This window comes from Copadichromis virginalis, linkage group LG14, assembly GCF_057382275.1.
Source record: "Copadichromis virginalis isolate Kocher_CV1m ecotype Utaka linkage group LG14, C_Virginalis_male_GT1.1, whole genome shotgun sequence".
NCBI lineage: Eukaryota > Metazoa > Chordata > Actinopteri > Cichliformes > Cichlidae > Copadichromis > Copadichromis virginalis.
Genome location: NC_140631.1, coordinates 12,314,136 through 12,325,800, shown reverse-complemented (window position 1 = coordinate 12,325,800; position 11,665 = coordinate 12,314,136). Strand labels below are relative to the sequence as shown.

Sequence of the window (11,665 nt, the reverse complement as noted above, 5' to 3'; positions counted from 1 at the left end):
GCCTATAGCTCTGTTGCCACCAGTTCAGCTGTCTGCCCACTCACTAACCCAGCCATCATCCTCGAAGCCTCATCACAAGCAGGGAACACACTTCATACAAACTTTAGCTGGTTCATTTAAGCTGGCCATCTCAGAGACAGTTGCTCCCTCTAGGGCCTCCCCAGAGGCTGGGTGTCAGTCACCAGCCAACTCTGGACCCCTAGAGGTCAAGACGCCAGCACCAGCAGCCTCACCGGAGATCTCACCTGAACAGTCTCGGCTCTCAGCACCCCCTGAGAGCTCAAGTGAGTTCACCCGTCCGCCTCAGTCCTCTGCTGAGTGTATTGGGGAACACTTTCAGCCCTCTGAGGACTGTATCCCACTGTTGCTGCCTGAGTCTAGCCACGATGCTGCTCAGTCCCAGCCAGTGTCCACACTGGCAGAGGTCTCCGTACCTGCTGCTTCAGAGACTGCTTTCACTGGAGGGCCTGAGGAGCCCGTCCAGTCTCAAGTCATGTTAGCTGGGGGTTCAGGTGAACCCAGCCAGCGTCCTGCCTCGTCGGCTGGAGGGCCTGAGGAGCCCGGCCAGCCTCAAGTGTCGTCTGCTGGGGGTTTAGGAGAACCCAGCCAGCCTCAAGTGTCGTCTGCTGGGGGTTTAGGAGAACCCAGCCAGCCTCAAGTGTCGTCTGCTGGGGGTTTAGGAGAACCCAGCCAGCCTCAAGCCACGTCTGCTGGAGGGCCCGAGGAGCCCGTCCAGCCTCAAGCCACGTCTGCTGGCGGGCCAGGGGAGCCCGTCCAGCCTCAAGCCACGTCTGCTGGCGGGCCAGGGGAGCCCGTCCAGCCTCAAGCCACGTCTGCTGGCGGGCCCGAGGAGCCCGTCCAGCACCACGCCTCGCCAGCTGAGGGTCCTGGAGGACCCAGCCAGCATGCCCTCACGTCTGCTGGCGGTCCGGGGAGGTTTGCTCAGCTACCATCTGCTGAATCACCCCCTGTGACTCCTACATCATCACCATCCACATCACCGCCTGCAGCATCCACGCTACTGCCTACAGCATTCACATCATCATCAACATCCACTTCACCGCCTGCCGTCCCGCTGACGTCGGGTTCCGCAGCCGTCCCGCTGACGTCAGGTTCCGCAGCCGTCCTGCTGCCGTCATCCACGTCTGGTCCGGCCTCAGCTCCGCCCACGCCGCCGCCTGGTCCAGCCTCCGCTTCAGCCTCTGTCTCGTCAGGTCCAGCTTCATCAGGGTCTTCATCCTCGCCTGGTCCAGCGTCATCAGAGTCTTCAGCATCGCCTGGTCCAGCGTCATCAGAGTCTTCAGCATCGCCTGGTCCAGCCTCCGTGTCTTCAGCATCGCCTGGTCCAGCCTCCGTGTCTTCAGCATCGCCTGGTCCAGCCACTGCTTCGTCCTCGTCTGGTCTTGCCTCGTCTGGTCCTGTGGTTGCCACGCCGCCGTCGGTGCCAGCTCGACCCGTTCCGCCTCGCCTCTGCCGGCCGTTTTCCGGGCCTCTAAGATGGCGTCATGGCCTTCGGGGACGGCCTCCGGAAGGTGTTCGTCGCCGCCGCTGGCATCGCGGCCGTCCTCCGGACCTGCTCGGTGGCCGCCACTGCCTTCCACGTGGTCGGCCTCCGGAACTGTTTGCCCGCCGTTGCCGTGTGCACGGTCGGCCTCCTGAACTGTTTGCCCGTCGCCGCCGTTGCCGTGTGCACGGTTGGCCTCCTGACCGTGTTATGGACTAGTGAACAGTCGTGTTTTGGTTCTGGACTCTGTGCTCCTTGTTTTTTGTTTCGGACCCTCCTTCCTGGACCCCCTCCGCCCGCCCTGGCTTGGTGCTTCCTGCTTTTTTTTGTTTTGTTTAGGGCTGTCGGGAGCCAGCCCTTAGAGGGGGGGTACTGTCACGGTTCTGGGTCCGTTGGACCCAGTATTTTGAGTTTATTGTGTTTTGATTTAAGTTTGCATCAGGGATTGTGTTCTTGTTCTCTTGTCGTGTTATGGTGATGAATATGATGTCTATTATGAGAGTTCCATGTTTCTGTTTGTCTGGGTTTAAGATGTGGGCTTAGTTTCATATGTCATTTCCTGTCTGTCTCTCTATGTCGAGCCTGCGTGTGATGTTTTATTGTGAAGGTCTGCGTCTTATGTGAGTGTTCAGTTTTACCTCTGTCTCGTCTTACGGATTATTCCCAGCTGTGTCCACCACCTGTGTGTAATTCCCGTGTTTCTCTGTGTGTATTTAAGTCGTGTCCTCCGTCATTGTAGTTGCTGGTCCGTCTGTGTAACCACCGTGTCTCGCTCGTGTGTTCACCCTGCTGTTAACCATCGTCTGCTTCTGCTCGCCCTGCTTCATGTTCATGTTCTGGTTTCTGCGCTATAGTTTAGCTGTTTCCCTGTATAGTTTAGTTCGAGCTCCATTTGCTGTTTGTCCTCATTTTGTGTTCAATAAACCACCTTCACCTCTCCACTACTGCCTGCGTTTGGATCCCCCTTCATTTCCTCCACACGGCTCCTCTCACTCGCCGTGACACAAACTACTTCTGTATTTAACAAGAACTTTTTTTTCTTTAAACAGAACATCAGTGTTAACAACAATTGGCAATCTGACCAAGATGTAAAACCACAGCTCTCTAAACAGTTATTTTAGTTCATTTTTTTCTGCCTTTTTGCAGTCAATCCTCTGTTTCTTACAAAATCTCTTATGTTTTGAACCGTTCTTCCTGCCAACACCGGATCTTCTACCAATTTGCAATGACTGCATTCATTTTTGGTGGCTAGTTTCCCTTCGTTTATGTGGTCTTTCAAATGCCTCATCACTGCAGCAACCTCAGCCTTGGACCACATGTTTTTGGGAGCTCTTCGGGAATTGTGGGATTGAGCAGCATTTTTCTCTGGAAGATATATAAAGTAGTAGTAGTTAAAACAAACAAAAAACCAAACAAAAAAAACCAAAAAACATTTGCTTGTTAAAAGAATGGATGCTACCCTGTACTAACTTCTGAAATGTGTTGCTACCATCAATATCAAAACGAGCTAAAATTCTGTTTGAAAATTTATCAAATTTCTAAAATGAGACATTTAGTGTTCCGCTGTGAATAAAAGACTGAATAAAAAGTTGAATAAAAGTCTCTTGATGCATGCTCAATCATCCAGGTAAGTAAATCCCAAAACGTTGATTCTGTTAATCTGGACGTAGCGTTTTCAGTGGGAGAAACATTTTGTCACTCATCCAAGTGACTTTTTGCCACCACTCTGCAGTTTGCCATATGTTGCAAAGTGATGAAACAATAATAAGCTTAGAGAACCAACTTGCACCCCTTACCTTCAGAGGGAGCAGCAGTCTCACTTGCTGCAGGCATTGTGAGTAGTCCTTCATCTGCTGATTACACAATTTGATTAAGTTTTAATATTTGTAACAAACATTTTATCCACAGAAACCAAGCTAGTGGTAACTTACCACAATCTACAGTGTCTTGGGGCTGCGCTGTGTTTGTGGAATCAGCTACTGCATGTACAGGCTCACTGGTGCCACACGCCGACATTGTGAGTGCTGTGTCATCATCATCCGATTCACTCTCACTGTCCTTTGTTTCAGCATCACTTAATGCAATTTCATCTGAGAAATTGTGGGGGAAAAAAACCAAAAAAACCAAATACATACAACCCCCCCCAAAAACCTCACATTAACAACGAGATATGACAAAAAACAGAGCAAATACTGGAAATTATAGTACATACTTTTACTATTTAAGGCCTGCTGCTGGGTTGTTGCCCTCCTATGGCCTACTCCACATCCAGGTAGCACCTCCATGCTCTGGACACTACACTAACAGACACAGCAAACCTTCTTGCCACAGCTCACATTGATGTGCTACGCTAGATGAGCTGCACTACCTGAGCCACTTGTGTGGGTTGTAGACTGTCTCATGCTACCACTAAAATGAAATCACCGCCAGCATTCAAAAGTAACCATAACATCAGCCAGAAAGCATAGGTGCTGAGAAGTGGTCTGTGGTCACCACCTGCAGAACCAGTCCTTTATTATGGTGAATTGACTATAATTTCCACTTGTTGTCTACTCTATTTGCAAAACAGCATGTGAAACTGGTTGTCAGTGTTACTTCCTAAGTGAACAGTTTGATATAACAGAAGTGTGACTGACTTGGAGTAACATCGCATTGTTTAAGTGTTCCCTTTATTATTTTGAGCAGTTTATGTTATGGAATGGGGAATTGAGGACAATCCCAAGTATACCATTTTTACAAGGTCCTGCACCAATGAGGTAATACTACATTTCTTTAATTAGACGTGACCACCCATTAATTAAAAAGGGAGCAGTGTTCATTTCAGCTAGTCTTAACTTGTTGAACTCCATTAATGCTTTTTACTATATAATGTACCTATTCACTAAATGTCTCACCTTTGCACTTATAGCCAAGCCACTTAAGGGAGGAAACCAGTCCCACACACTGAATGCACTTGTCCAAAGATGATATTGTTGTGCACACCAGACGATGATTGTGACACTGTTAGCAAAATATTGCAACATTTATTTGTTTTGGACAGTTGGAAAGGTGAGGTGTTTTCAATTCAGTTGCAGATATCAACTAATAAACTTCGTCCATGTAAATCACACCACACCCAGGTGACTGCCAAACACACACACACACACAGCATCCATAAAGAATGATGATAGATTAAATTATTAGTTCATTAAGTGGTACACTGGATTATATTTACCCTTTCAGGCTCTGGATGTTTCAGGTCCAGATCATTGTTTGGAAAGCTGTTTGGTTGCGGCTTTAGGCAGCTCACAGTCTTCTGAATCTGGCTGGTCTCAGTCTTCGTGTGTAACAGATAGAAAATGAAGACAAAAGAACAGTAATCTGACAGTTACTAAAAATGCATCACTCAAGAGGATGAATAAACCATTTCACTATCGGAAAATAGCGTAAGGTACACATCGTGCATGAGAAACATTCATTAAAATCTGTCCTAGGTCAATGTTACCTCTTCAAAATCTTGCACTGAAGAAGAATGCATGGCTTCTGAGCCTTGCTGAGGCATTTCCTCATCAAGATCCTGCAACAAAGAAAAGATGGCACAAAGATTAGACCAAGTGCTCTTCTTGCAACTGTACTGGGCAGGCCTGTGCTTCTGTTTTTATTTTGCATGTGTGTGTGTGTGTGTGTGTGGGGGGGGGGGGGGGGGGTTCACTCAAGAAATGTTTTCTTCTGAAAAAATACTGGTTACAATAATTAACAACTGATTCCTTTGCAATCATCCATCCTCTTCCACTTATCCTTATCATGATTGTGGGGTAGCAGGTTTGGGGCCTATACCAGCTACCATAGGGCAGTACAACCTGGACAGATCACCAGTCTAACATGGAAGGACAAGCATTTGCATTCACACCAAAGGGCAGTTTTGATTTACCAGTTAACCTAACCCCATAAGCTACATCTTTGGACTGTGGGAAGAAGCCAGAGTACACAGCCAGAGAGAACCCATGCACTATAGCAGTAAAAAGTGCCTAAAACAAGTTAAGAAGTTGTATAGTACTATCTATCTTAATGTTCAAGCCTGAGTTTCAAACCATTTCAACATAGAAACAAGGCACATGCAGTCAGTTCTGCATGCTGTAGGTCAAACTGTCAAAAAATACGAGAAGACCCCTCCTAAAACCAGAGTGATGTCACCATGAAGCAAACTTTGACGGAGTCCCCCAATAACAGGGTGGTCCTCCTAAGTCACATTTGGGTGGTTAACACACACACACACACACACACACACTCAGATGTTATCCAGACTTGCACTTTGAAACAATGAAAGGGACCTACAAGCCACGGTCCATGTAAATCACATCACACTCAGGTGACTGCCAAACACACTCACACACACAGCATCCATAAAGAATGATGATAGATTAAATTATTAGTTCATTAAGTGGTACACTGGATTATATTTACCCTTTCAGGCTCTGGATGTTTCAGGTCCAGATCATTGTTTGGAAAGCTGTTTGGTTGCGGCTTTAGGCAGCTCACAGTCTTCTGAATCTGGCTGGTCTCAGTCTTCGTGTGTAACAGATAGAAAATGAAAATACAGTGCATTTTTAAAGAGGCTTTTGAAACATTAAATAGCGATAATAACAAATAGCGTAAGGTACACATCGTGCATGAGAAACATTCATTAAAATCTGTCCTAGGTCAATGTTACCTCTTCAAAATCTTGCACTGAAGAAGAATGCATGGCTTCTGAGCCTTGCTGAGGCATTTCTTCATCAAGATCCTGCAACAAAGAAAAGATGGCACAAAGATTAGACCAAGTGCTCTTCTCTCAACTGTACTGGGCAGGCCTGTGCTTCTGTTTTTATTTTGCATGTGTGTGTGTGTGTGTGTGTGGGGGGGGGGGGGGGGGGGGGGGTTTCACTCAAGAAATGTTTTCTTCTGAAAAAATACTGGTTACAATAATTAACAACTGATTCCTTTGCAATCATCCATCCTCTTCCACTTATCCTTATCAGGATTGTGGGGTAGCAGGTTTGGGGCCTATACCAGCTACCATAGGGCAGTACAACCTGGACAGATCACCAGTCTAACATGGAAGGACAAGCATTTGTATTCACATCAAAGGGCAGTTTTGAATCACCAGTTAACCTAACCCCATAAGCTACATCTTTGGACTGTGGGAAGAAGCCAGAGTACACAGCCAGAGAGAACCCATGCACTATAGCAGTAAAAAGTGCCTAAAACAAGTTAAGAAGTTGTATAGTACTATCTATCTTAATGTTCAAGCCTGAGTTTCAAACCATTTCAACATAGAAACAAGGCACATGCAGTCAGTTCTGCATGCTGTAGGTCAAACTGTCAAAAAATACGAGAAGACCCCTCCTAAAACCAGAGTGATGTCACCATGAAGCAAACTTTGACGGAGTCCCCCAATAACAGGGTGGTCCTCCTAAGTCACATTTGGGTGGTTAACACACACACACACTCAGATGTTATCCAGACTTGCACTTTGAAACAATGAAAGGGACCTACAAGCCACGGTCCATGTAAATCACATCACACCCAGGTGACTGCCAAACACACTCACACACACAGCATCCATAAAGAATGATGATAGATTAAATTATTAGTTCATTAAGTGGTACACTGGATTATATTTACCCTTTCAGGCTCTGGATGTTTCAGGTCCAGATCATTGTTTGGAAAGCTGTTTGGTTGCGGCTTTAGGCAGCTCACAGTCTTCTGAATCTGGCTGGTCTCAGTCTTCGTGTGTAACAGATAGAAAATGAAAATACAGTGCATTTTTAAAGAGGCTTTTGAAACATTAAATAAACTGTATGAGAAAGATAAGTTTCAAGCTAATGTCTTTAAAATATTCACTGTCATGTATAGAGAATTTAAGGCCCTATGATTAAGAGACAAATAGTCAGTGTGATTTCTTTAATATTTTTTAAGCCATTGCTAAAGGAGTAAAACAATCACCTGTAGCAGCAACGAACTGTCACTAGGGCCCATTTATCTTCGAGGGACAAAATTTAAAATGAATCTAACTAAAGAGGCTACACAGCAAAATCTCCAGTGTTAAACTAACACTAGAGAGTGTCTATATGGGTCCACACAACACTGTTGAGTGTTAAATTAACACTTTTGACAGTGTTATATGTTTAAAAGTAACCTAGTCAGTTTTGAAGATTAACAATGGCTAACACTGAGCAGTGCTGATTTTCTAACTCTGGAATATTTCTAACATTTTGAGTTAATTCCAGTGTTAGAAAATCAGCACTTCTCAGTGTTAGCCATTGTTAATCTTCAAATTCAAATTCAAATTTTATTTGTCACGTACACAGTCATACACAGTACGATATGTAGTGAAATGCTTGGACAACTGCTCGTGACCTAAAGAAAACAAAAAAAGGAAAGGCTATGAATAAGATAGGAAATAAATATGAAAAATTAAAAAGGGTAAATTTAACTAGGAAGGAATAAAATTCAAAACTGACTAGGTTACTTTTAAACATATAACACTGTCAAAAGTGTTAATTTAACACTCAACAGTGTTGCACTGTGGCACACATCCTAATGTTGTGAAAAATGCCCTGTAAATTGCACTAATGCCAATCTGGAAAATCCCCCTGGCCCTGTTCAGAGGTGTGGACCCATATAGACACTCTCTAGTGTTAATTTAACACTGGAGATTTTGCTGTGTAGAATCACATTAAACATCAATCACTGTTAAAATTTAGAAACCGAAAGCCATTTTTTATTTCTGCATACCTGCTGATATTTTTTTATTGCTTTTAGAGGGCTTTGATGTGGCAGCCATCACAATTGCCTGTTTTCCATTAGTACCTACCCCCGTTTTTCCAGTAGGTTATAATACCATGTAGTTTTTCAGTAACTACTGCACCAAGGTTCCAAGTGATCCAAAGTGATCAGAAAATTTGACATAGACTGAATGCCACCAGGTGGCTGGTCAATGGTGAGTGCGCCTCCTTCGTGAAAATCCAAGCCATCATTTTTTAAACTCTGAAATGTTTGAAATAGCGACCAAAATTAACAGCGTGATCCCTGAATTGAACACTAAAGTATAGACTGAGCAGCAGGCATTTTGTCACCTTGACGTCCATGCTTGCTGTGGCATTTATATCACTGGATGCTCGGCTGCATTGCTATAGTGACCCCAGGCACAGTAGGTGATACTCAATTTCAGTGAACAACTAGATGCCCTAAGTCACTTTAAGCCAATTTGAGTAGGTACAAATGTAAAAATGGCTTACGGTATGCAATTTATCAGTTCCAAAAAGTACAATTGTAGAAATACCTTGCATCTCCAAGGCCAATCCGAGTCACCATAATTATAGTCTATTTCTTCGCCTGGACTTATGTCTCTGCTTGCAAATAAGCATAGATGGGGCTTTCCATTGATGTTTAATATTTTCATCTTAGCACTTGGACTGATGTGGTTGTCGTTGACAAGTCTGCCTAATGACCCATCTTCTTGAGATGTATCCACACTGTGAGGTTAGGCAAAAAAGTATTAGCTTAACTAGTTAGTTAGGAAGCTTTTTTTTTCATAAATCAAAAGCAATGTGTAATTTAATCTTAATCAAACTACACTGATATAATACGCACCACCAGAGTTTTCCATCAAACTTGAATTCAAACATGAACACCTTCAGGCTGTCATGATAAACTCTGTGTCTCCGCTCACATTCTTCTTTTGTTATGAGTTTACCTCTGTATTTGAAAAGAAAGTCTCCTTTTTGGAATGGAACAGTCGTGAAAATGCCCCGACCTGAATTGCAGAGGCATACCAAGTGAGTGACAAAAGACAAAGTGACAAACTCCAAATCTAATCCAAACTAAAGACCAACTTACCTTTGAAGGCATTTATGTAGTGGATATCAAGTCCCAGTTTGTCCCTTCCAGCAGAAACATGACAGACTGCATCCTCCCGTGGAGGAATGAGTCTCCTTCGCATGTTCTCCTGTACGTTTTGATTTGCTGTATTACCAAAGCATATAAAGTATTACGATTATCGTCATCATTAGTAGTAGCAGAACTAGCAGTAGTGTAGTTTACAGCATAAACACAGCTGACTTATTCATAGTCCTAATTTATGCCTTCTTTTAAAATGTTAAAGGCCTAGTACTCAAAATGGCGACATGTGACATTTCTGTAATGGCTACTGCAGAGAGTGATACAAGTACTGAGAAAGCTTAGGCATCAAAACTGTAAGAGGTTTTTTCTTCAGGCATATAAATAAATACACAACTAAAAACACTTATACCCCTTGCTTTTATTTTAGGGCTGTCAGCAGAATGGACAGACATTGGACAAACTGCCCGAAATTAGCTAACAGCGACATCAGGGATTTTGACTCAGACTGCGCTGGTTTAATTGTTAGTCGCATTAGTCGCGATGTCGGCATTAACACGTTTAAGCCACAATAATGCTTTTAACACCGAGTAAATCCTAACACTGGTTAGCCCGCTTTATCGCGTTGACGCGGTTAGTCCTCAGCCCTGTTTTATTTACTCAATGACAAACGCTGGGGCCGTTTTACTTCTTCAAAGACTAACTAACAGTCCATAAAGCATAAATTAAAACAGTTTAATACAGGCCTGTGCACCTATAATTTCATATAGTATTAAAGTCATAGTGCATTTTACATTAAAAAAGGCTTACCTTTGTGTTTTTAATCCGTCTTCGTATTGCCGTCGACATACACTTGTTAAAGGGCACGCGCGCGAAAGTTTCCTGTAGGTACCGCCCATATATATAGCCTACCAATCACAATGACTTCCGGCCGTGTGTATTGAAAATGTGTATTAAATTGCAGTACTTACACACATCCACTCTAACTCGAAACGTCGCTGTGCAATACACTGGAATACACAAAAATCAGGTGAGGGGTATAGGTGGACTTTTAAGAAAATCAGAAAATCTTTTAATTATAGTTTAATAAATGAATTTACACTACAGTTTAAGCAAATACAGGTCAAAAGATAAATAATGACCTCATAAGAAGTAGAAAAAATTATTATTTAGACACTTAAAAATGCATTTACAAGTCATGTTTTAGGGGGACACATGAATACACAGCAAAAAGTCGAAATGTCCCCGGAGCCCAGGTACAGCGCAGGTCAAATGTCAATCCATACCACATAGACGCACTCACACACACACACACACACACACACACACACACACACACACACACACACACACACACATATGAAGACAGAGATAGAGTATGCATAGTATGCAAACCGTCTTGGTTTTAATTTTGCACTCCAGGATGAACACCCATTCCCCAACCCGAGGATCACCACAACATCACCTAATATACCTACACCTTAGTTCACAGATTCAGTTTGTCTAGCGTTTATTTCTGGGATTTCACAAAACCCAGGATTCAAATCACATAATGAATACATAATGGGCTTGGATTTACAACAATATGAATGAAATTTGCTCTATTTGGAAGCAGCCGCCCCCCTCCCCTTTCGACAGGTTGTGTGTGAGACTTTAAATCATCAAACTGCAAATTATAAATTTTCAGTTGTTATTGATCCATTTTCCCCCAGTCCTAAAGTGTATATTTATTTTCTTACTCTTCTTATATTTATTGTTTGTTTACTTGCACTGCTGTAACTGGAGCCTCGTCGTCTCGTCTCTCTATATACTGGACTGTATGTAGCAGAGATAACAATAAAGTTTACTTTGACTTCAGCAGCAAGCAGGCGCACCAAGGGCTCTCACGCTCACTTTTCGCGTACAGAATTTCGAAAAAACATCGGGTTGGTTTATTTTTGTTTTATTTTACGAGGTGCTTATTAGATGCTGCTCCAGCCAGCCAGAGAATTCCCCCTCCTCCCTGTGCAGCAAGCAGCAGGCGCACCTCGCAAACGGAGGGCGCCCTTACTCCCAGCAAATGTGCGGCAGAAAACCGATCGGTGCCTATGCCATTCCCAATATTCGCTGGCATGACGTCGGGGCAGCATGAGTATGAGCAATTTTTTTCTCACCTCAGCTAATTTAAAATCACCAATTTGCTATACCACAAAAATGATGGGGAAATCAGAGCAGTCTCCTCAAGTCCCCATCAAAGTTTGCAAAAAGCCAGTGCCCCGGTATGCTTGTTCTCAAACTTTCACTGTGTCTGTAAGACTGAAA

At 43.7% G+C, this 11,665-nt stretch overlaps 1 protein-coding gene and 1 long non-coding RNA gene across 2 annotated transcripts; both read right to left on the bottom strand.

Annotated features, from left to right (window-relative positions):
- Nucleotides 1–2,697: 2,697 nt before the first annotated feature.
- LOC146693546 (uncharacterized) lies at nucleotides 2,698–3,536 on the bottom strand. Its single transcript, XR_014923859.1, has 3 exons — nucleotides 3,436–3,536; nucleotides 3,301–3,357; nucleotides 2,698–2,869 (listed from the first exon to the last, which is right to left on the bottom strand). It is a non-coding gene; the product is annotated as an uncharacterized LOC146693546 (long non-coding RNA).
- A 3,584-nt stretch (nucleotides 3,537–7,120) lies between these two features.
- LOC146693545 (histone-lysine N-methyltransferase set-1-like) lies at nucleotides 7,121–9,854 on the bottom strand. The gene is made up of 5 exons (XM_085478658.1): nucleotides 9,818–9,854; nucleotides 9,365–9,490; nucleotides 9,119–9,281; nucleotides 8,808–9,000; nucleotides 7,121–7,249 (listed from the first exon to the last, which is right to left on the bottom strand). Exons 1-5 carry the CDS (start codon nucleotides 9,852–9,854, stop codon nucleotides 7,121–7,123), a joined length of 648 nt encoding a protein of 215 aa, XP_085334784.1.
- Between the last annotated feature and the right edge of the window lie 1,811 nt (nucleotides 9,855–11,665).